Source organism: Pseudonaja textilis, chromosome 1, assembly GCF_049901715.1.
Source record: "Pseudonaja textilis isolate UNSWEBS1 chromosome 1, rPseTex1.2, whole genome shotgun sequence".
Classification (NCBI taxonomy): Eukaryota; Metazoa; Chordata; class Lepidosauria; order Squamata; family Elapidae; genus Pseudonaja; species Pseudonaja textilis.
Window position 1 is genome coordinate 167,598,212 of NC_141990.1, and position 26,744 is coordinate 167,624,955.

Consider the following 26,744-nt stretch of genomic DNA (forward strand, 5'->3'; position numbering starts at 1 on the left):
TTATTGTTCAAAACAGCTAATATATGCAGGATATTATTTAAAATATATCAATATGACAACAAAAAATTATATTCCACATCTGAACTTCTTATCTAGGTTTAGAAACAATGGAGTTATTTAAGATTGATAGAAAATAAATACTGAAATTATAATTTATATTTCTAAGTTTGTTTTATAGCATCAAGTTGGAAACCATTTAAAACTGGAATTTATGCTAATAAACCAATTCATCAAGTCAGTCAGCTCTTCCACCATTCATGAAATCTTAGATAGTTTGTAATCTATACTTTAGCTAGTTATTTTCTAAGTTGTTATGAGTTTCTGAAAATAATAGTGACCCCCCCTCCCTCCAAAACATTAAAACACAGAAGCCAAGCCCAATGCATAGTGCTTACCTCTTAACTTCTCCGGTGGGCAATATGTAACAAAGCACTGTACAGCAGCATCACTTTGCTTAGGAGTGCTTGTGAAATTAATATTCCCTTCAACCTCTGCTTTTGGAAATAATATATCAGGTTCTTTGCATTCCTAGAACAAAATAAATTTCATTTATTATGGTAATATAACACTTGAATGTTTTACCACAACCCTCCAGAAGTTGTTGACCCATAACTCTAAAATATTCTTATCACTATACACTGGCTGGTGAGCTACAAATCCCTAATGTCAGATGTAAAACAATGCATTTGGTAGTTGACAGTGAAACATCAATAATAAATCTGGCAGTCTTTAAGGTAATAATGCAACACTTTATCAATTTCTTAGAAACCACCCAATCTATTGTTTTCAAAATGTTTATTGTATGTTGTGAACACTCAGACCTGAATATAGACAGACCTTCATTTATCATTCATAAGTCTTTTTTCTCAAAACAACAACAACCCCACAATCCACTTGCCTTTTGAAAAAGCATCTTTGAGATGTTTAAAATAGTTATTAATAATTTTAAAAGGAAATTGCAACTGGAACTAATTCTTGTGATTTGATCACTAAGACTGGAATGGACAATGTGCTTGTGTTAAAGAGCCATACCTCATGCAGATGATACTAAGGACTGTCTGAGATGTGGCCAATATCATTATGTCACTAGAAAGGGTGGAGCCCAGAATTTTGGCTTTTGGGAGATGTTGGATAGTTAAGGTGTCTTTTCCAAATTGATAAAAATGACTATTTGTTCTTTTTCTGAGTTATTGGTAATCTTGGTGAATATATTTGTGTCTTCGTTTAGTCTGCCATCATTTGTTTCAGTATGCTCTAACACTTAATTGACTATCAGCTGCCTCTAATGGCAAATCTGACTGGCAAGTCATAGCTATTATAAGTAATTTTTAAAAAGGACACAAAAGAGATAAAAGGAGAAGCATCCATGAGAGACAATGGCAGAAAACATTCCAACAGTTCTTTTGAGAGGAGGTTATTTTTATTGGAGGAGGGATAAAAAAAACTACTGAATATTTAGCAAAGTCCTATATTATATGAGAGGCAAAATACATGTAATGCATTTTCTGACCACAATTGGCTTCCCATTATTACTCCATCTGTGAAGGCAGCTTGTAGTCTTGTTAAGACAAGAAAAACTTTGCCAATGGTAATTTTTTGACAGCCAGCTGGTTCCCTTCTCTCAGTGGCTGCCACATATGTGCTGTAATGAATGCACACCAGAATGGTTTTAGAAACAAATGGTATACCCTTAAATCATATGCCAATGTATCTGGCTTTATAAAGTTTTTATTTTTCACATCAATAACCATTCCAAATTTCTTCTGACATTTCTGTTGTAAAAATAAACAACTTACTAAAAGGAATTAAAATACAGATTAGCTGTTCTTAATTTTTACAGATTAGCTATAAAATCCTATTATCACAACAATTAAAACCATATTTCCTTGTTTTAAAACTATTTGCAAAGCATTGACACGTTGGGCTTTGTTTCGCAGAATTGAAATCACAGGACATGTTTCTAGCGTTCAAGATACAATAGTTGGTTAAAACTATCATTAAAATTAGGCTAGAATCTAGAGACCACTGAAATTAATTAGGTAAGTTACTATAGTCATCTCCTAACTTAAGGTTCTTCAATATTCTTCAGGTTGTGGAACCAACTGTGTGCCTTGGTATGTAAAGTTCACATCTTCACCTCTCTTTTGGACTATCTACTCTCAAGGAAGATAAGGACATCAGGGGAAAAAGTTAAAAATAAACTTTAGTCTTAAGAGGAATATACAGTATATATTTGCTATCCCAAGAGTGCATTTTGAAAAAGCATAAAAACAAACCAAAACTCCAGGTTCACATTTAAAGTAAGTCTTATAAACCATTCCTTGTCAAGAATCTATTCATCTAAAAATATTAATAAGTCAAAAAATAATCTGGATGCCACATTTTGGGCGTGCCTATCTATTCTGGGAACTTCCTCACAATATCAATATATGTTTAAGGAGTAGAAAAAGAAGAAAATCCAATGTTTCCTTTATATCTGTCTACATTGGTAGTTTTTTAGTTTTTTTTTATCACAAAGACTAATTTTCCTTCTTTCACTATAAGTGAGAAGGCCAGTGTCATAAGGGTCTCCTGGGTTCATTGGAATTGATCTAATGGACAGCATACAATATCTTCCTGTGACTTTTTCTTCTTTTTATTACTATGATAATGCAAATTGGTACTTTCATTTGCGGGCATGTAAAGCAATGTAGACAGTATTTCATTTCTACAGTTTTACAGCAGCTAAACAAATCAGTTTCTTTCCCCCTTCTTTCCTACTTCCCTCAGGCCATTCTGAGAAGTGATGGTAATGGAGAAGTAGCAATAAAAGAACAAAATAAAAGCTTGAATTATAAGTGCCTGTCCAAGCATTTCAAAGTTAAACATCTCTCTACAAGTTATACATGCAGCCTTCAGTGGTAGCAAATGTGTGCCTTGTTATATATCTAGATTCCTTTCCTACTGAGAATTAAACAAGTTAAGTTATGCTGGTCAGCAGTTTCTCTTAGGCTGGAATGATGTAGTCCTCTTCTCTTTTTCAGGAAGAAATGTACCAGCATGCAGCTTTGGGTCTTGGGCACCTTCAGATAATTCAAAAAAAGGCAACGTTGCCTACATCACTTCAGGATAGCCAGCCAATCCACTACTTTAACTACATTTATATATTACAGCAAAAGAAATGATCAGCAAATCTTTTTCAGGACTTTGGACAGCAGACTGGCACAAGATATCAATGCCACATTCTGGACATTATAGTAACAACCCAGAAGATCAGCAAAATGTAGGGCTCTCCTCCACTCCTATTCAACATCTACATGAAGCTGTTGGGTGAGATCATCTGTCACATGAACTGAGATATCACCAACATGCTGTTGATACTCAGCTGTATGTCTCATCCTGTGGTGAGTTAAGCAATGCTGTGACCACTCACAGTGCCTGGAGGCTGTTAGGGCCTGGATGGGGAGCAATGGGATAAAACTGACCCTGGCAATGGGTTTGGGGTTCTTTGAGAATTGCCACCTTGGATGGGATAGCACTGCCCCAAACAGACCCAATGCTTAATCTGGGTGTTCTCCTGGACTTGCAATTCCTACTCTTTGAGCAGGTGGCAGTCATAGCCAAGAGGGCCTTTATGCTCCCGTTTTGGGACTAGTAAGCCTCCCTGCAGCCTCCTGGGAGCAAAAACTGGCCACAAGGGCCTGCGCCACACCTCCTGTCCTGTTTTTGCTCCCAGGAGGCTGCAGGGAGGCCTACTAGGCCCAAAATGGGGCATGGGGAGGTGCAGCACACCCCTCTGCTCCCTCTTTTTGCTCCCAGGAGGCTTCAGGGAGGCCCACTAGGCCCAAAATGGGGCATGGGGGGGTTGCACATGCATGCACGGGGGGCAGAGGGAGTGGGGGGGGTCATGCACGCACTGCATTATAGGTGCAGGCATGCCATAACAAAAAGATTAGTCATCACTGCCCTATCACCTCCCATCCTGACTACTGGAATGTGCTCAAATGGGACTGTCCTTGAAAAGCATCCGGCAGCTCGTTAGTGCAAAATGCAGTGCCTGCATGGTTTTGTGCAGAACTCAATGGAAATATGTGTGACCTCTCCTGCAGGAGATTCATTGATTCCAATTTGCTTCCAGGTGCAATTCAAGGTGCTGGTTGTCACCTTTAAAACCCGTGGGACCAGGTTATCTGAGGGACCATCTCTTGCTGTTCACATCCACCCGACCCACTAGAGTGGGGAGGCAAGAAATGTTGCAGGACCTGTCCCCTAAGGAGATACATCTGGCAGAAACCAGAAGAAGAGCCTTCTCTGTTGTGGCTCCCTCCCTCTGGAACATCATCCCTCTGGAAATTAGACTGGCCCCCACTCTGACATTATTTGGGAAGGCCCTGAATATATGGTTCTGCCAGCAGGCCTGGGGAACTCAGAGCTAGATGGAGCCTGTTAAATGGCTGATATGAGAGTGTGTTGTCACTGGAGTGGAGTAGGGAATTATTATTTTATTTTTATTTCTTCTATATTGTTTTTTTATTTCCTGCAAGCCACTTTGAGTTGCCATGAGTGAGAGGCAATATAAATTTTCCAAATAAATAAAATAAATAAATAGTTAGTGGTGTGGACTGTTTTTCTTCCTTTCCACATTCAAAATATATCCAGGGAGAAAATTTTTATTTAGTTGATTGAAGCAACTAGTATTTATGTATTACAGATTTCTCTATATGTGCATTTAGAAGAATTTACAATACCAAGAGAAGAGGACAAAAAAGGTGGCTACCAAATTTTTCGTAAAAATATTCTTGGTAGAAAATTGCTGTCTAGGTTCCCATGTTATTGATTAGATACATCATCAGACCACCCCCAGATACTGTCTGCTAAGCTGTGGTCTAAAATATTTTTGGCAGAGATTCCACTGTCTACATATGTGATCAAGTCCCTGGTAAGATGGACTATAAAGCCATTGCTACACATTACTAATTATGCTCCCTGTCCCTTAAGAAAAGTATTAAAAAGATAGTAAATATTCCCAGAAAGTTTGAACCTCATTGTAGATCTAGAATCCTAGACATACTATTCATCTGCCATCTTCCTGTTGTGGTTCTTGGCATGCTGAAAGAATGTAGAAATCTGATTCCTTCTTTTGCCCTGCAATATGTCTGCTATTCTGAAGATCTCCAGGACTGTTTTTGTTCCTTTTTATGGTTTTGTTCTTATCAGTAGTTATAATTGCTATTCATTTTTTATTTCTTTATAAATCGTATTTATTTTTCAGATAAGAATTCTGTTGCTCCAGTTTAGGTATGTTGCTTTGTTTTCTTTAATCATGTACACATGATTATTTATGTAAATAATCTGTTAAAATGCTCATTCAGATAATTCCATTGTCTTTTTTTTGTCTTTTTTAAAAATTAAATTTTATTGGTTTTTAAAAACTAACATAAACAAACAAAACATAAAAACATCAAGCTACCTTCCATAGGTGTACATATAGTGTGCCGGTTGGTTTACGAATTGTTTTGTGCTTCCATTTCGTAGTCTTCAATTACAATTACATTACATATAATCTCATATTGTCAATCAAAAATTAAATACCTTAGTATCATTATTAATCAATCATTTGACTATACTTTTATTCATTCATGTTTTATAAGATAACCATAATTTACTTAGTTTATTTTATAACAGTTCATATTATCATCCCAAATCTATCCTAAAATCATTTTGTAGATATAATAAGAAAGAAGTACATCTTTATATATTTATTATTTTCTAAAAGTCTACATATTTCATTACTGTACTTTATTGTCTAACCATTGATAGAAAAGATCCCAAATTTTATAAAATTGTTTATCCTCTTGTTCTCTAATTTCAAATGTCAATCTACTCATTTCAGCACATTCCAATATTTTCTTAATGATTTCCTCCCGTGATGGTATTTTCTCATTTTTCCAGTTTTTAGCAAATACAATCCTAGCCGCTGTTAATACATTTACAATCAGGTATTTCAAATCTTTACTATATATTTCAGGTAAAATTCCCAATAAAACTATCTCTGGTTTCAAGTCTATATGTTTTTTTGTCATTTTTTCCAACCACATATGGATTTTAGTCCTGTATTTTTTACCATCTGCACAAGTCCACCACATATGGTAATATGAGCCAGGTGTCTGATGACATTTCCAACATTTTTTGGATTTATTCTTGAACATTCTTGCTATTTTTGTCAGGGGAAAATGCCACCTGTAAAACATCTCATACAAATTTTCTTTATATGCTGTTGACATATTTTATAATTTTGAGACCACAAGTTTTGCCATTTCTCTAAATCAATCCCATATCCAAAATTCTTCCCCCAAGCAATCATAGTTTCTTTAACTTGTTCTTCTTCTAGTTTAATTTCTAATAAATATCCATACAATTTTTTAATCACCTTTTCATCAGTACATGTCACACTTTCATGTGGGTTAAGGAATGGATTTCACTAAGAAATAACTAGTTTATTGACACTTGAAGGACATGACTTGTTGTTGGGGGTGGCATGCCTTCCTATGGTACAAGCGATCTAAAACACGTGGTTATTTTAGAAGACATTATATATGAGAAGCTTTGTTATTAAATTGGGAGAAGATTAAAAGGCAACATTATTTAAAAATTCCAGTCTGGCTATCAACTATAGAAGCATTTTCATATCCAGTAATATATAAAATGGGACAAACAGTTAGATATGGCGAAATATTGAATGAAAAGGGTGAACTCAAATCTATGCAAGAACTGGAAGAACAAGGTATAAGGATGAATTGATTTTCATATGTGCAAATACGCTCTAGATATGATAAAGATCTCAAAATAGAAGGTTTTTATGATAAATTGACTGACTTAGACAAAATTTTAACAGGTACTGATGAAAAGGTGATTAAAAAATTATACGGATTTTAACTAGAGGTTAAATTAGAAAAGGAATAAGTTAAAGGAACAATGATTGCATGGGGGAAATTTTTTGGATATGGGATTGATTTAGAGAAAGGGCAAAATTGTGGTCTCAAAATTATAAAATGATAAAGTCAACAGCATATAAAGAAAATTTGTATAAGATGTATTAAAGGTGGCATTTACCCCCAACGAGAATAGCAAGAATGTTTAAAAATAAATCCGAAAAGTGTTGGAAATGTCATCAGATACCAGGTTCATTTTACCATATGTGGTGGACATACATAGAGGCGAAAAGATATTGGACTACAATCCACATATGGTTGGAAATAATGCAAAAAGACATTGACTTTAAACCAGAGATATTTTTTTAAAAAAAACTTTATTGAATTTTTATTACATTAAACACATAAAAAATATATCACTCAATAACAGCTATTTGTGGTGCTTATTGTATGACAATAATTTGTGCAATATTTACATATAATAATTTGTGCATAATTACATTCTTATTCTATCTATATTCTATATTTAATAATTACCTATCCTTAATCTATCTCCAATCTATCCAGCTATACCATTGTTCCTACACCTTATAAAATATTGAAGCTTCTTTATCTTTTAAACTCAGCATTAATTTATCCATTTCAGCACAATTCATAACATATATAATCAGTTTCTCTGTGGGTATATATGGCTGTTTCCAACACTGGGCAAAGGCAATGCTGGCAGCAGTCAGTATGTGTAATACTATAATAGTATGTATTTTGTGTTCTTTATGTATTTTTTAAAATTTTATTGTTTTTTAAGACAAAAAGAGACAAACAAAACATAAAAACATCAAGCCATCTTCCATATATGTACATACAGTGTGTCGGTTGGTTTACAAATTGTTTTGTGCTTCCACTTCGTAGTCTTCAATTACAATTACATTGTATATATTCTCATATTGTCAATTAAATATTAAGTACATTAATATCATTGTTAATCATTTGACTATACTATTATCCAGTCATGTTTTACAAGATAATCCATATTTTACTTAATTTGTTTATGACAGTTCATATTATCATCTCAAATCTATCCTAAAATCATTTTGTAGATATAATAAAAAATACATCTTTATATATTCATTATTTTCTAAAAATCTAAATATTTCATTACTATGTTTTATTGTCTAACCATCGATAGAATAAATCCCAAATTTTATAAAATTGTTTATCATCTTGTTCTCTGATTTAAAATGTCAATCTACTCATTTCAGCACATTCCAATAATTTCTTAATAATTTCCTCCTGCGGTGGTATTTTCTCATTTTTCCAGTTTTTGGCAAATACAATCCTAGCTGCTGTTAATACATTTACAATCAGATATTTCACTTCTTTACTATATATTTCAGGTAAAATTCCCAGTAAAAATATCTCTGGTTTCAAGTCTGTATGCAAAAGCATTTTTTCCTACCATGTGTGGATTTTAGTCCAATATTTTTTGGCATCCGCACAAGTCAACCACATATGGTAATATGAGCCAGGTACCTGATGACCTTTCCAACATTTTTTAGATTTGTTCTTGAACATTCTTGCTATTTTTGTTGGGGGGAAATGCCACCTGTAAAACATCTCATACAAATTTTCTTTATATGCTGTTGACATTGTCATTTTATAATTTTGGGGACCACAATTTTTGCCTTTTCTCTAGATCAATCCTATATCCAAAATTCTTCCCCCAAGCAATCATTGTTTCTTTAACTTCTTCTTCTAGTTTAATTTCTAATAAATATCCGTACAATTTTTAATCACTTTTTCATCAGCACCTGTCAAAATCTTATCTAAATCAGTCAATTTATCATAGAAACCTTCTGTTTTAAAATCTTTATCGTACCTTGAATGTATTTGCGCATATGAAAACCAATTCATCTTTATACCTTGTTCTTCTAATTTTTGGATAGATTTAAGTTCACCCTTTTTATTCAATATTTCACCATATCTAACTGTTTGTACCTTTTTGTATATTATAGGATATGAAAATGCTTTAATAGTCAATAACCAGACTGGAATTTTCAAATAACATTGTCTTTTAATCTTCTCCCAGTTTAACCACAGAGACTCCTGTATATAATGTCTTCTAAAATACCCCTGTGTTTTAGTTCCTTTGTACCATAAAAAAGCATGCCACCCCAACAACAAATCATGTCCTTCTAATGTCAACAATCTAGTATTTCTTAGTGTTATCCATTCCTTAACCCGCATCGAATTTGTAGCTTGGTAGTACAACTCCCAATTAGGCAAACAAATCCTCCTCTAATTCTAGCATCTTGCAAAAGTTTTAACTTTATTCTCGCTTTCTTACCTTGTCATATATATTTCAACACAATTTTATTTAAATCTTCAAAGTAGTCTTTTCCAAGCCTAATTGGAATTGTTTGAAACAAATATAAAATTCTGGGTAATATATTCATCTTGATCGTTGAAATTCTCCCTATTAGTGAGAGTTGTAAGTTTTCCCATTTCGCCAAATCTAGCGCTATCTGCTGCTTAAGTTTAATATAATTATTCTCTTTTAATGTATTACATCTTGCTGTCAAATATATCCCCAAGTACTTGATCTTATTCGTGACCTGAATTTTCAATAGATCTGCCAGTTCTTCCTTTTGTCTTAATAGCATATTCTTTGTCAAAATCTTTGTCTTATCTTTATTTATTTTCAAACCAGCCACCTTTCCATATGTCTCTATCTTTTCTATCAATTTTGATGCTTCTTTCTAAAGGGTCTTCTAAGATGAAAACCAGATCATCCGCAAATGCTTGCAGCTTAAATTCTTCCTTTTTGATTTTCACTCCTTTTATATTCTTTTCATCTTTAACACAAACAACAAAGGTGATAGTGGGCACTCTTGTCTTGTTCCTTTTCTCATATCGATAGAGTCTGTCAGCTCTCCCTCTATCATTACCTTTGCCGTTTGCTTATAGTATATAGCTTCTATTGCTTGAATAAATTTTCTAGCAAAACCCATCTGTTCCAACAATAATAACATGAATCGGCAATTCACATTATCAAATGCCTTCTGTGCATCTAAAAATATCAGAGCCATTTGTTTTTCAGGATGTGCCTCGTAGTATTCCAAAGTATCCAAGATTACTACTCTCATATTGTCTTTAATTTGTCTCTTTGGCAGAAATCCATTTTGATCAGTATGAATAAAATTATTTAAATATTTTTAAAGTCTTTCTGCCAATATTGAAGCAAAGATTTTATAATCTTCATTTAGTAGAGAAATACGTCTATAGTTCTTGATTTGTAATGGGTCAGCCTCCTCTTTTGGGACAAGTGTAATATAAGCTTCTGACCATGATTTAGGTATCTTCTTCTTTAACATAACTTCATTCATAACTTCTAGCAATGGAAGATTCAACAATTCTTGTAATGTTTTATAAAATTCTGCCGGAAGTCCATCTGGACCTGGTTCCTTTCCATTATTTTGCTTCTTGAGTGCTTTAGTTAGCTCCATCATTGTTATATTGCTTTCTAACATTTTTTCAGTCTCTTTAGGTATCTGAGGTAAATTAACATTCTGTAAGTACTGCTTAACTCTTTCCTCATCAATATTCTCTTGCATATATAATTTCCCATAGAAGTCTCGAATGATTTCCTTCTTCTCTTTGCTACCATGGTAAACTTGGCCTTGGTCATCTATTAATTGCAATATTTTCCTTGATTCTTTCTCCTTTCTCAATTTGTATGCTAACCATCTACCTGGTTTGTTTGCGTCTTCAAAGTAGTTCTGTTTAGCACCTCTAATTTTCTGTGCTAGTTCTTCTTTTTCCATTAGTCCCATTTTGTGTTTAATTATATCAATTTTTAGCTTGATGTCCTTTTTCTGTGGCATTTTCTATAGCTCTTTTTCAAATCTTTTATGCTCATCCTCTAGGGCCTTAGAGGCTAGCCTTTTCATAGTATTCGTTTTCCTTGTATAGTTTATTATCAAACCTCTAACATATGCCTTCATTGTATCCCATACATTCTGAATTGATGTATCTTCTTTTTTTGTTTTCTCTAAAGAAAAAAGGCAATTCTTTCTCCATCCACTGTGTGAAGACTTTTTCCTTTAGAATAGTATTATTTAATGTCCATCTAGATCTTTTTTGTCCTTTCCATTTAATTGTCATTGGATTGTGATCTGCCCAAGTACTTGTTTCAATATTTATTATTTGAGTGTTAGATATTAATTCTGTTGACATCCATATCATATCTATTCTGGACCATGATAAGTGTCTATTTGAATAGAAGATGTATTGTTTAGTTTTAGCATTTCTTTCTCTCCATGTATCTTTTAAGTTTATTTCATCTACCATTTTAAAAAAAGATTAGGGAGGGTCTTTCTGTTTTGCTTTATTGTTTTCTGTGCTGTATAGTCCAATTTATTGTCTACAATTCCATTAAAATCTCCCATCATAACTATATTAGCATAGTCCAGTTCAATTATTTTCATATGTAATTTTTTATAGAATTCTTCTTGTTTGTCATTCGGAGCATAAATAAATCAGGAGTGTTTTCATATTATTGTCCATTATTTCCATCATTAGTATTCTTCCATCATCATCGGTATAGATCAATTTTGCTGGGGTGGTCTCTTTAATATATAAAACCACTCCTCTTTTCTTACATTGGGTCAAGGAAGTAAATATTTTCCCTAATTTTGGCTGTACCAACAATTGTTCATATTGTTTTTTAATATGTACTTCTTGTAGAAAAATTATATCAAATTTTAATTTCTCTAATTTATGAAAGGTTTTCCTTCTTTTAACAGCTGAGTTAAGTCCATTTATATTCATTGTAATCATTTTTTTCTCTTCCATGGTTATATTTTATAGTTAAGTTTAGCAGCTCTCATAGATCTTAGTTCACGTTGTTCTTTGGCTCCAACTACAGCGCCTTCTTCTTTTTCAGTCGCCATTTGGCAGTCCTCTTGGAATTCAATTAGTGAGATCTCTTTTTCTGCCTCTTCCTCTTTCCTTCCAAAAAATTCTGTATAAAATAATTCCGCTTTCTCAATTGAGTCAATTCTATGTCTCTGTTCTTGCCATGTGAACATTAAACCTTCTGGAATCAGCCATCTATAATTCACCTCTTTTTAAAGTAGCATTTTAGTCAGGAATCAGTATTCTCTTCTCATCTCTCCCACTCTTCTGGGTATTTGTTTCAAGACCACAATCTCCTTGTCTTTGTATTTCAATGTTTTCTCTTTTGCCACTTGCAATATTTGCATTTTAATGGCTTTCTTTGTAAATCTAATGTGAACTTCTCTTGGTAAGCTATTTCTCATCGCATATCTTGTGAAAACTCGATAAACCTCATCTATTCCATCCATCATCCTCTCTTGAGTTATTTCCAAAGCTTCAGCCAGTATTTCTATCATTATCTCAGCTAAGTTTTGTCCTTTTTCTTCCTCTATGTTTTGGAATCTAAGATAGAATTCTGATCTACCCATCTCCCATCTCAACATACCACTTTTATCTTGTTCAACCACCATTAATCTATTATCAATATCTCACATCTTCTTGTCTCTTTCTTTATCTTCTTCTTCAATTTTTTGGAATTGCTCATCATACTTCAACATCATTTGTTGGATGTTCTCCACTTTTTCATCGGTTTTCCCTGTTCTCTGTTCAATGTTCTCTGCTCTTTGTTTGATGTTCTCTATTCTCTTTTCAATATTCTCTGATCTTGCTTGAATATTTTGAATTCCTTGCATAATCATCTGCAGAGTCACTTTTTCTTGTTCTTTTTCTTGCTTTAACATTGTCTGTATTGAACGTTATCCTCCAGATGATGGAGAGGAAGAAGTAGAAGTTGAAGAACCAGAAGCTGTAAATTTCCTACTCATTTTAAGCAATTCAAAATCTTCAGGTTTTTCTAAATCTTAATCCAATTGTGAAGTAACCAATTATAGTTCAAAATAAAAATAGTAGAAAAAAGAAGTCCAATAATAATAATAATAAAAAGAAAAAGAAAAAAGGGGAGGACAAAATTTCTTCAGGTTCTTGTATACCTTAATCCAATCAATAGTTAGATAAAGAAAAAGACAAGAAAAAAAGAAAAGAAAAAAAAGGAAAAGAAAAAATTCTTCAGGTTCTTCAACACCTTTCCACCTCCTTTTTTTTAACTTTTGACATATTTTTAAGAGTTTCAGTAATCAGAGACTTAAAAATACCTGTATAGTTCTATTTGTATATAAGGCATATAAAGATAATATTTGGCAATAAAAATATTTCCATGGAAACAGATTGCCAAACTAATTTTCAACAAAATCCCTATTTTCTCATTTTCCGTCTTTAACCAACTCTTGTGAGAGCTTGGCCTAGCATTGTAATGCTCCTGATCTAGACCAGCAGGAGTGAGGTTGTTCCTCAGCCCTTTACTGAAAGTCCTATTATAGGAAATCATATAGAAGCTATTTAACTAGAATATTAAAGTTTCTATTAATAAGTAATAAGGCATTTTTATCCGGTACAGTATCTCTTCTCAAGTTTTAAAAAAAGAAAAAAAAGCATAAGCGTACTATACATTTGTACTACAATTTGTAATTCGTTTCTGGGGTTAAAAAAACACTGCACGTAAGCTTGAATGCAGGTAGCTCATGCGGAGGTACTTTTAAATGAACAGCAATGGAATGAAAACCTGCTTTTCTAGGTCTTTGATAAACAACCAAATCAATTGCTCAACAACTGATCACTGCCTAATCAGTACACTGCCCCAGTTAGTGAAACAGAACAGTCATGAAAAGATACCATTAGTGTCCCAGCCAATAAAAATAATAATGGATTTTTAAACAAGCAACAGAAAGAACAAGTCGTGGCTCTTTTTGCAATACTTTTTAGTTCCAAATGGAATTACAATTGAATTGCAAACATATTTTATTTTAAAAAATAGTGTTTAAAATGAGTTAGACTCAATAAAATGTTCATTAGGCATTTTTCACAAGGCATAGGGAAAAGGTATATTGCATTTCATAGCTCTGTTTTTATAAGAGAAGCCATAATACATATATGCACATTGATACAGTTGAGATTGAGGAAGTTGCAAAAATACAAATTGAAGCTCATAGCTCAATCATTAGCAATCATTTACCAAAAAATACATATTTTCTTTGCAATTTGGGAGCAGTATTTGATTTTTCATGGACAGCATAAAAATGATATGATGAGTCTTGTTAGTGTATTATAGAAAATAGGATTTCAGACAAACTGTACTGTACTTATCATTTATATTTTAACACAAGTGTATAGGGTTTCCTGCCTGAACAGGGAGTTGGACTAGAAGACCTCCAAGGTCCCTTCCAATTCTTCTATTCTATTCTAATTCTTATTCTATTCCATTCCATTCCATTGTCATCTGGGTTTGCTGGCTGAATGGTAAAAAGAGGGAGGGGAAGATTTATTGGCCAAGTGATGTGTTGGTTAAAAGAATTTTCACAAACCCTGTCATCACTAACCAAATAAATGTTGGACAATTTAATTCTACATTTCTATGAAATTAATATCAACCCAGCTCTAATGTCAAGTTGACATCCGGCATTCTTATCACCTAGCCAACCAACCAAGCCAGATCACCTTGTCTCTGGAAATCCCATACAGATGGTGACCTGGAACATGGCTGGCTGGAAAGGGATGGTTGATAGAGGAATAATGAATTTTCTCTCTAGATTTGATGTAATAGCCTGGTTAACTGAAGTGAATGAACCAGTACAACTGCTGGGCTTTCAGGGATAGGCCTCACCAACCCAAAAAACAAAGGGAGACCCTCTGGTGGGTTATGCATTCTTATAAAGCAAGAATTGCAATGGCAGGAGGAGAAACTATACAGTTTTGTTCGGGTATTTGGAAGGCCATAGTAAAAGAAATAATGACAAGAAGTCTTCATTGCGGGAGTTTAGAAATGGCAGAAAGTAAAGTGGGCACTTGTACATCACTGACTAATGGTGAACTTAGCAAAGTATGTTGGAAAAACTTGTATTTTGTGCTGCATTTCTTGATAATAGTAAGAAAACCAACAATACATGACAATATGCCCATCTTGGACAACCTATGAATCTTCACAAAGGAAGAAGGAACAAATCAACATTAAATAAAAAAAATATGGTTTTTTTACTCATGTCTGAGATGAATCTTTTCCTATTTAGTAGTTCTCAAAAACAGAATTGTTTAGCATTATGTATCAACAATCAAGGTTGGTAGATATCAGTGTTAATTACAGCAATTCCAGTACAATGTTTCATATAATAGATACAGATAACAGATAATCAGAGTTGGAAGGAACCTTGTAGGTCATCTAGTCCAACCCCCCCACCCAATCGGGAGACCCTACACCATTTCTGACAAATGGCAGTCCAATCTCTTCTTGAAAGTCTCAAGTGATGGCGCTCCCACAACTTCCGAGGGCAAGCTGTTCCATTGGTTGATTGTTCTGTCAGAAAGTTTCTCCTTATTTCCAAGTTAAATCTCTCCTTGTTCAGTTTCCATCCATTATTCCTTGTCTGGCCTTTAGAAAATAGCTTGACCCCTTCCTCCCTGTGGCAGCCCCTCAAATATTGGAAGACTATCATGTCTCCCCTGATCCTTCTCTTTAGTAGACTAGCCAAGTCCAGTTCCTGCAACTGTTCATTGTATGTTTTAGCTTCCAGTCCCCTAATCATCCTGGTTACTCTTCTCTGTACTTTTTCTAGAGTCTCAACATCTTTTTTATAATAGGGTGAACAAAACTGAATACAGTACTCTAGGTGTGGTCTTACTAAGGCTTTATAGAGTGGTATTAGTACTTCCCCTGATCTTGATTGTATCCCTCTGTTAATGCAATTTAGGATTGCATTAGCTTTTTTGGCTGCTGCTGTACACTGCTGGCTAATATTTAGCTGGTTGTCCACTAAGACTCCAAGAACCCTCTCACTGTTACTCCTATTGAGCCTGGTTTCACCCAGTCTATATGTGTACTTTTGTTTTTTCTTGCCTAGGTGTAGGACTTTACTTTTCTGTACATTGAATTTCATTTTGTTAGATATGGTCCAGTGTTCTAGTCTGTCAAGAGCCATCTGGATCTTGAGCCTATCTTCTTGTGTGTTAGCTATTCCTGCCAGCTTAGTATCATCTGCAAATTTGGTAAGTTCCCCTTCTATTCTCTCATCTGTGTCATTAATGAAGATATTGAACAGTACTGGCCTAAGACCTTGTGGCACCCCACTGCTTACTTCCCTCCATGTAGACTTAGACCCATTAAGGACTACTCGTTGAGTATGGTTTGCCAGCCAGTTGCAAGTCCATCTAGTGGTGGTGCTATCTATTCCACTTTTTTCTAGCTTACTAAGAAGTAGGTTGTGGTCTACTTTGTCGAATGCCTTGCTGAAATCTAAATATATTATGTCCACAGTATTTTGCTGGTCTACTAATTTAGTCACTGTGTTGAAGAATGAAATAAAATTGGTTTGGCACGATCTGTTTTTAACAAACCCGTGCTGACTGTTAGTTATTACTTTACTTGTTTCTAGATCTTGGCAGATTTGTTTTTTTATTATCTTTTCCAGTATCTTCCTGGGTATTGATGTTTGGCTGATTGGTCTATAGTTTCCTGGGTCTGGTTTTTTTTTACTTTTTTGAAGATGGGAACCACATCGGCTCTTTTCCAGTCCTCTGGTAGTTCCCTGGTGCTCCAGGATTTTTGAAAGATATGGTGCAGTGGTTCTGAGATGACCTCTGCCAGCTCCTTTAAAACTCTGGGATGTAATCCATCAGGCCCCGGTGATTTGTTTTCATCAAGATCGGACAGGTGTTCTCTTACTATTTTTTTCCTTATTTTAACTTTTATTTCTGGTCTGTCTTTTACAGTTATGTTTTGGGTGGGTTGAGCTATAGTTTCTTTTTGCGTGAAGACGGATGCAAAGAATGAGTTAAGCAGTTCTGCTTTCTTTCTGTTGCCTGTTACTTCCTTGCCATCTTCTCTCTTTAGTGGACCAACTGTTTCCTTGATTTTTTTCTTGTTATTTATATGTTGGAAGAAACTTTTTTTATTATCCTTGACTTTTGTTACAAGTCTTTGTTCGTTCTGAGCCTTTGCTGTCCTGACTTCGTCTTTGCAGATTCTGGCTATCTGCTGATATTCTGCCTTAGCTGTATGTCCTTTTTCCATTTTTTGTACTTGTGCATTTCCACACCCACGAACCCCGCGAGGTGACCCAGTTGAAGGCCCAGTCTCAGGCATTTATGCCAGCGAGGTCACCGACGCCATCAAGGCCATGAAAAACGGTAAGGCAACAGGACCAGACGACATCCCTGCCGACTTCTGGAAAAAGGCACTACCGGGCTCGGCATTGTGGCTGTGCGAGCTGTTCAACAACATCGTCTCCACGGGAAAAGTGCCACACGACTGGTACCGCAGCACCACTGTTCCGATCTGGAAGGGAAAGGGCAGCCCAGCGGACTGCTCCAACTACAGACCGGTCAGGTTACTGTCACACACTATGAAGATCTTCGAACGTGTCCTTGATAAGCGCATTCGGGACATCGTCGACATCAGCGTCAACCAGGCCGGATTTATCAAGAACTGCGGCACCACCGACGCCATCTTCGGTGTGCGGATGCTGATGGAGGCTCACAGAGAGAAGAAAATCCCGCTCCACACAGCCTTCCTGGACTTGGAAAAGGCCTTCGACCGAGTCCCGCACGATCTCATCTGGTACGCACTGCGGGATCACGGCGTGCCTGAGCTGCTCGTACAATGGGTCCAACTCCTATACAGATGTCACAAAAGCCGTGTAAAAGCGGCAGCTGGGATATCAGAGGAGTTTAATATCACCGTCGGTGTACACCAGGGCTCCGCTCTCTCACCACTGCTGTTCATTCTGGTGATGGACACAATTACACACGACCTGTACACGCCCGCCCCATGGACGCTGCTCTACGCCGATGATGTGTTCCTGGCTAACCTGTGCAAGGCTGAACTCGAGCACCTAGTCCAACAGTGGCACGACCGCCTCGAGCAGTTCGGGCTCCGGCTGAACCTAAAGAAGTCCGAATACCTGACCACTGACAATGAAATGATAGGCTCCATCCACGTGAACGGGCAGGAGCTACCGCGCGCCTCCACCTTCAAGTACCTGGGAACTATTCTTGGGGAAGAAGGCCTACTACAAACTGAGGTGGCAGCCAGGATCAACGCAGCGTGGGGCAAATGGAAGTCCGTCACGGGCGTCCTCTGTGACAAGAGGATGCCGATGCGCCTGAAGGCGAAAATCTATAACTCTGTGGTGCGCCCTGTGGCCATATACGGCGCAGAGTGCTGGCCGCGACCAAAGAAGTCGAAAGCAGACTCCAGATAATGGAGATGCGAATGCTCCGATGGTCGGTAGGCCTCACCCTACTCGATCGCGTCCAGGAACGAAGAAGTGCGTAGACGGTTCAACGTCGTGCCCATCCCCACGGTCATGAGGCAGTCCCGGCTACGATGGTTCGGCCACGTGAGCCGCGCCAAGGAAGAATCTATCATCAAATCTGCAATGAAGGTGACTGTCGGAGGAGCGAGACCGCGTGGTAGACCTAAGCAACGCTGGATGGACACGATCAAGGCCGATCTAGAGATCGCGAAGGCAGACCCGACATACGTGGTAGACAGAGAGGTGTGGAAGCAGTACTTAAGAACATTAGCGGACCTCGCCCGAACGCGAGACAAACGCTGAAGAAAAAGAAGAAGAAGTACTTGTGCATTTTTTTCTTTCAGTTTGCCAGAGGGATCTTTGTGCAGCCATGCTGGTTTCTTCTTGGATTTCTTGTTTTTCTTTCTCAGTGGTATTATGCTGGTCTGGGCTTCTATGATCATACTTTTTAGAGTTTCCCAAGATTCTTGAGTTGTTTTCCCCTTTAGGATTTTCATCCATGGAATCTTTCCCAAGTTCTCTCTGAGTTTACTGAAATCAGCTCTTTTAAAATCCAAGACTCTGGTGTCATTATGTTCTGTTGCATGTGTTTGTGTTATGTTGAATTCTAGTATAGCATGGTCACTCTCACCCAAGGTTCCTGCAGTTTCAACTCCCTCTATCACTTCTTCTCTGTTTGTAAGAATTAAGTCCAGTATGGCTGTCCCTCTAGTTTCCAGGATTTCTCTACCTTATGCCCAACTCTGACACCGGGAGTATAACCTTTTGGACAACAAAGTTGTCAGCTAGGTTGGTTAGGAACTTATTTGATTTCTCACTTGGTGCAGAATTAGTTTTCCAATTGATATCAGGATAATTGAAGTCTCCCATTACTATTGTTGTGTGTTTCCTGCATATATTTGTTAGTTGGCTGGCAAAAAGGACAAAGATAGGTGGATAAAAGAATGTTTCACCTACCATTTCAATTTGCCTTTCTGGCCTCCTGAGAACTACCAGTTGTATCATGCCACGAATATTTCCTTCCATAGACATAGAACGCCTCAAAGTCTCCATGGCTTCATGGTTTGATTTTCCAAGCAAAGAGTCACTATTTATTGCAATAAGCTGGTCATTTATTCGTAACCGCCCATCCTGCCAAAAAACAAAAACAAAAACCCAATCTCATATTTTTAAATTTTTTAAATATCAGTCAATAATGTGTTAAATGCATTTAAAAAATATATATATTAAAGTTTCCATAAAATTCTATGTATTCCAAAAACACATATCTCCATCACTTTAAAACACCCTATTAGCAGAATTTTCATCATTACTATTGCTATAAGCATATTCTAAAATCTATTCTGCATTCTTCAACACATAAAAATAAAAAGAGCATAGTAAATCCACAAAAGACCCAATTTTTGAGAATCCAGGATTTCTCTACCTTATGCCCAACTCTGACACCGGGAGTATAACAAAAGTCAGCCCACAGATAAAATGTATTATATAAATTATATTAAATGTTCACATTGGTTGTCATATTCTTCTAAACATTTCCTTACTTTTTGGTACATGACTTCTGAACAATACAATACAATATTTTCTTTATAAAAATATTATTTCTATCAGCCAATCAATTTTTATTGAACACATGCCAGCAAATAAAAGCATTAAACCAGTAAAAATAAAAATAAAAAATTCACAAAATGGAAATTTTGTAAATGTGAATCTTTCCTTGTGTGTGTGTGTGTGTGTGTGTGTGTGTGTTTGAGGTGTAATACATTTGTAATAATTATTAATTATGTGTCAATGACAAGAGCTATTAGCCATTTTTAAAATAATTAGTTTAGTCATCCTAGTCCAAAGTTACAGATTTTATTTTTAATATACATAGAAGAAAACTTGTCACAAAGAGAAAAGTTTGTTATTATAACCGACCCATAGGACTTGCCCAGTGTATTATTACTAAGAAACCGAAAAAGAGTTCTTGTATGAGAAGAAATGTTGAACACTACTAAAATTTTTGAGAATGTGGGCAAAATTGGAATATTTAAAAGAAGACAAATGGAATAGAAATGGTAATAATTACCTCCTAAAGCAAAGAATGGATTTCTTCCTACTTTGTTCACAATTAATTTTTAAGTCAAGATGAGTATATATCTTTCACATTTTGGTTATAAATAGAATATATGGCTTAGAAATTCAGTACAATTATGCTGCATAGAGAGAGGTGCAATGGGTAATATATCAGAATCCAGTTTTAAAACAATGGGTACTTATAACAGCATTTTTGTTTTTATGTTTTTTAACTTTTTATTTAATTTTCTTTTTATATTTTAAAATTCTTTGTACCCTACCCTCCATTTATGCTGATCTTTGACCATAAAAAGATTGGTTTGATTTGAATGGCAAGAAAAATGAGCAGAAATGTAATATTTATCAATCACTCTCTAGTTACGGTAGCTTGGTTTAATAAAGAATTTAAAAATAGCAGCAGTCTTTTTTTTAGTTAATATTTTTTTATTTTAAACAAACATAGACAAACAAAACATAAAACCATCTTCCAGTTACATACAGTGTGTTGGTTGGTTACAAGTCTTTTGTGCTTCATCTCCATAGTCCTCACTGATAGTTTGTATAAATTCTCATATTATCCATCTAGTATATGTATATATATGTATTACTATCATTGTTAATCATTTATTTGACTATAACTATTATTCCATCATTTTATGCGAGACATTCAACATTTATATTATAACATTCAATACCCTATCATAAATCCATCCAATAATAATACATTATGTTATATCATCTATAATTCTATTATCCTTGAAGCTTCTGTATTGTTTTTAAATTTCCCTGAATATCCAATAAGTCTTTACACTTTAACATTTTGTTCAGGTCTAAATTATTTGGGTGGGTCATCGCTTCCATTGTGGATAGCCAGATTGGGATTTTAATGTAATGTTTCTTTTTAACTTTGATCCAATCATTTATCAACGAATCTCTGATCAGATGTCTGTGGAAATATTTTTGTTTGGTAGATCCTGTGTCCCAAAGCAAAGCATGCCATCCTCTCTGAAGATAATGACCTTCTATAGCTAATATTCTTTTATTTACATTAATCCAATCTTTTAGCCAAACTAATGTTGCTGCACTATAATATAATTCCCAGTTTGGCAATCCAAATCCTCCTCTGCTCTTCATATCTTGTAGTAGTTTCATTTTTATTCTGGGTTTTTTACCCTGACAAATAAATTTTGATGTCATTATATTAAGATTATCAAAAGAGGTCCTTTCTGGTTTAACCGTAATGGTTTGGAATAGGTATAGAAATTTTGGTAATATAGACATTTTTAGGGCTGCTATTCTTCCTAGCAATGACAATTGCATTTTAGTCCATAATTCTAAGTCTTTTTTTGTTTGTTGTAATAGCTTATTATAATTATTCTCCTTTATAGCCTTACAATGTGCTGTCAGCCATATTCCCAGGTATTTAATTTTTCTTGTTGTTTGAAGTCTGAGCACTCTTTCTAATTCTGTTCTTTGTAAATCTGTTAATTTTTTTTGCTAAAAGTTTCATTTTCTGTATATTAATTTTCAATCCTGCCACCACTCCATATCTTTCTAATTCCTTAATTAATATTTGTCCTTTTTCTATTGGGTCTTCAATAATAAAAGCCATATCGTCTGCAAATGCTTGCAGTTTATATTCTTCATTTCTAGTTTTCAATCCTTTTATTTCGGAATTTTGCCTCACTCATTCTAATAGTACTTCTAATGATAATATGAAGAGCTGAGGGGACAGCGGACAACCTTGTCGGACTCCTTTCTCTATATTTAAAGGTTGGGTATTTTCTCCATTTATTATATTTGCTTTTTGTACTGAATAAATTGCTGTTATAATATTCTCAAATTTGGTGCCGAAATTCATGTCATAAATTTGCTGAATCATAAATTGCCAGTTAAGGTTGTCAAAAGTCTTTTGAGCATCCAAGCAAACAAGGGCTACCTGTTTCTCCAGTGGGCTTCATAATATTCCAGATAAACCAGAGATATTTTTATTGGTATTTTACCAGAAATATATAGTAGATAATTGAAATATTTGATTGTAAATGTATTAACAGCAGCTAGAATTGTGTTTGCGAAAAATTGGAAAAATGAGAAAATACCAACGCAGGAGGAAGTCATTAAGAAAATAATGGAATGTGCTGAAATGAGTAAATTGACATTTGAAATTAGAGAACAAGAAGATAAACAATATTACAAGATACAAGATTTATTTTATCAATGGTTAGATAAAAAATATAGAAACATTACATAAAAATCCCAATCTGGCTATCCACAATGGAAGCAATGACCCACCCAAATAATTCAGACCTGAACAAAACGTTAAAGTGTAAAGACTTATTGGATATTCAGGGAAATTTAAAAACAATACAGGAACTCTAAGAACAAGGGCAACAGGTAGACTAGTGGGCTTATTTCCAAATACAAAGCTGATATAAAAATGACATAAAGGAGTACGGAATATCTGAAACTACAAAAATTAGACAAAATTTTATTAGGCCCAGATAAAAAAAAATATATTACCAAAATTTATAAATATCTCCTGGAAGTAGAAGTTAGAAGTTAGAAGAAGTAGTGAAAGGATGTATGATTGCATGGAGTCAAAATATTAGTCACAACATAAAGTTATTAGACTGGGAGACTGTATGGAATAGAAATCACAAATTAACAAAATCAGCAGCATGCAAAGAAAATGTATATAAAATGTTCTATAGGTGACACTTACCCCCTTCGATATTAGCGAAAATGTACCCTAAAATGAGTCCTATATGTTGGAAATGTAAAAAAAAACAGGGAACAAATTATCATATGTGGTGGTCTTGCCCAGAGGCTCAAAAATATTGGCTTAAAATCAAAAATTGGCCACAGGAAATCACCAAGGAACAATTAGACCTAGAACCAGAACTTTTCCTATTGGGGATTTTCCAAGAAAAATATGTAAAGACTTAAATTCTTCCTTTTTAATTTTCATCCCTTTTATATCCTTTTCTTCTCTAATATTTCTGTTTAACACTTCCAAGGTCAACACAAACAACAAAGGTGACAGTGTCTTGTCTTGTTCCTTTTCTTATATCGATAGAGTCTGTAAGTTCTCCCTCTATCATTACCTTTGCCGTTTGGTTATGATATATAGCTTCTATTGCTTGGATAAATTTTTTACCAAAGCCTATCTGTTCCAACAGTAATAACATGAATCGCCAATTCACATTATTGAATGCCTCTAAAAATATCAAAGCCATTTGTTTTTCAGGGTGTGCCTCGTAGTATTCCAAAGTGTCCAAAATTACTCTCATATTGTCTTTGATTTTTCTCTTTGGCAGAAATCCATTTTGATCAGGGTGGATAAAATTATTTAGGTATTTTTTAAGTCTTTCTGCCAATATTGAAGCAAAGATTTTGTAAACTGCATTTAGTAGAGAAATAGGTCTTTAGTTCTTGATTTGTAATGGGTCGGCCTCCTCTTTTGGGACAAGTGTAATATAAGCTTCTGACCATGATTTAGGTATCTTCTTCTTTAACATAACTTCATTCATAACTTCTAGCAACGGAAGGTTCAACGATTCTTGTAGTGTTTTGTAGAATTCTGCTGGAAGTCCATCTGGGCCTGGTGCCTTTCCATTGTTTTACTTCTTAAGTGCTTCAGTTAACTCCATCATCGTTATATTACTTTCTAACATTATTTCAATCTCTTTAGGTATCTGGGGTAAGTTAGCATTCTGTAAGTACTGTTTAACACTTTCCTCGTCAATATTCTGTTGTGTGTATAGTTTCCCATAGTAGTCTCGTATAATTTCCTTTTTCTCTTTACTTCCATAACAAACTTGGCCCTGATCATCTATTAATTGCAATATTTTCCTTGATTCTTTCTCCTTTCTCAGTTTATATGCCAATTTATTTCATCTATCATTTGAAAAAAGGATTTAGGAAGAGTCTTTCTGTTTTGCTTTGTTGTTTTCTGTACTGTATAGTCCAATTTATTGTCTACAATCCCATTAAAGTCTCCCATCATAACTATATTAGCATAGTCCAGTTCGATTATTTTCATATGTAATTTTCTACAAAATTCTTCATGGTTGTCATTCGGGACATAGATTGCAATCAGGAGTGTTTTCATATTATTGTCCATTATTTCCACCATTAATAATCTTCCATCGTCATCGGTATAGATCAATTTCACTGGGATAATATCTTTAATATATAAAACCACACCTCTTTTCTTGCATTGTGTCAAAGAAGTAAATATTTTCCCTAATTTTGGTTGTATCAACAGTTGTTCATGTTGCTTTTTAATATGTACTTCTTGTAGGCAGATGTCAAATTTTGATTTCTCTAATTTATGGAAAGTTTTTCTTCTTTTAACAGCTGAGTTAAGTCCGTTTATGTTAATTGTAATCAGTTTTTTCTCTTCCATGATTATATTTTATAAGTAGGTTTAGCAGCTCTCGTAGATCTTGGTTCACGTTGTTCTTTAACTTCCACCTTTCCACCTACTGCACCTTCTTCTTTTTCAGTCACTATTTGGCAGTCCTCTTGGAATTCAATTAGTGACATTTCTTTTTCTGTCTCCTCCTCTTTCCGTCCAAAATATTCTGTATAAAATAATTCAGCTTTCTCAATTGAATCAATTCTATGCCTCTGTTCTTGCCATGTGAACATTAAACCTTTTGGAATCAGCCATCTATAATTCACCTCTTTTTTAAAGTAGAATTTTAGTCAAAAATTAGTATTCTCTTCTCATCTCTCTCACTCTTCTGGGTACTTGCTTCAGGACCACGATCTCCTTATCTTTGTATTTCAATGTTTTCTCTCTTGCCACTTGCAATATTTGCATTTTAATGGCTTTCTTTGTAAATCTGATGTGAACTTCTCTTGGTAAGCTATTTCTCATTGCATATCTTGTGAAGACTCGGTAGACCTCGTTTATTCCATCCATCATCTTCTTTTTGGTTATTTCCAAAGCTTCAGCCAAAATTTCTATCATTATCTCAGCTAGGTTTTGTCCCTTTTCTTCCTCTATGTTTTGGAATCTGAGATAAAATTCTGATCTGTCCAACTCCCATCTCAGCATCCCACTTTTATCTTGTTCAACCAGTTAATCTGCTATCAATATCTCCAATCTTCTTGTCTCTTTTTTTATCTTCTTCAATTTTTTGGAATCTCCCATCATACTTCATCATCATTTGTTGAATATTCTCCACCTTTTCATCAGTTTTTCCTGTTCTTTGTTCAATGTTCTCTGTTCTCTTTTCAATATTCTCTGTTCTAGTTTGTATATTTTGAATTCCTTGCATAATCATCTGCAGAGTCACTTTTTCTTGTTCTTTTTCTTGCTATAACGTCATCTGTATTGAGTGTTGTCCTCCAGATAGTGAAGAGGAAGAAGTAGAAGTTGAAGGACCAGCCACTGTCAGTTTCCTACTCATTTCAGGCAATTCAAAATCTTCAGGTTCTTCTAGACCTTAATCCACTGGTGAAATAACCAATTGTAATTCCAAGTCAAAATATTGGGAAACAAAGAAGCCAAATAATAGTAATGATGAAGAAAAATTTCATCAGGTTCTTGTATACCTTAATCCAATCAATTGGTTAGCTAGCAGCAAAAACTCAAAAAAGGAAGAAAAGGCCATAAACAGAAAAAGGGAAAAAATGTTAAATCCTGAAGGGGGCAGAAAAATAGAAAATAAAAAACTAAAGAAGAAAAAAAGTTCTTCAGGTTCTTCAACACCTTAATCCAATTAAAAAGTCTCAGGTATAAAAAGATGTACAAAAAAAGGAAGCCACACACAAAAATAAAACCAATAGGGAAAGTAAATTAAAAAAAAATACAGGGGAGGGAGAGAGAAAAAAGAAAAGAGACTACTCCCTTAAAAGAAAAAAGAAGAAGGAAAACATTAATACTAAAACTTTTCCTTTAAAATAAAATGCAAACATAAAAATTAGACTTCAAAAACAAAAAGAAAGACAAAAACAAGTTCCAAAAGGCCAAAGATCCAAATAGCTATTACAAAAAGTAAACTAGTAAGGAGGGGGTTTGTTAAAGTAAGAAATAGCCCAGCTTTTAAAAAGTAGAAAGAGCACACTGCACCTTATTTGGTTATCCAAGTCTTTTCTTAAAATTTATAACTCTCTTTTCTAGAGTCTTATCGTCTTTTTTTCCTGTAAACTTCAACACCAGACTGCAGCTACTGATAGAAACCCAGAAGAGGACCTGCAATAATACTCTCCCATGCTCTTCCCTCTATCTTATCAAACAGGCTCAAAGTCCTTGAAAAGAAGTCTCAGATCTTTCTCAGCTTTGTCTGGTCAAGAGAAAAAAAAAGAGATACAATATTTCCAAGCCTCTAGTTGGCAGTGTTACAAAGTT

General features: G+C 34.9%; 1 protein-coding gene across 4 annotated transcripts in view; it reads right to left on the reverse strand.

Annotated features, from left to right (window-relative positions):
• Window positions 1-26,744, reverse strand: part of PARD3B (par-3 family cell polarity regulator beta) — an 897,218-nt gene that overhangs the window by 528,198 nt on the left and 342,276 nt on the right. For all 4 annotated transcript variants that reach the window (XM_087913651.1, XM_026707819.2, XM_026707818.2 and 1 more), the window contains exons 12-13: window positions 19,283-19,456; window positions 396-528 (exon numbers count right to left, since the gene is read on the reverse strand). In XM_087913651.1, the coding sequence (XP_087769777.1) occupies window positions 396-528; window positions 19,283-19,456 (307 nt within the window). The remainder of the gene's footprint in view (window positions 1-395; window positions 529-19,282; window positions 19,457-26,744) is intronic.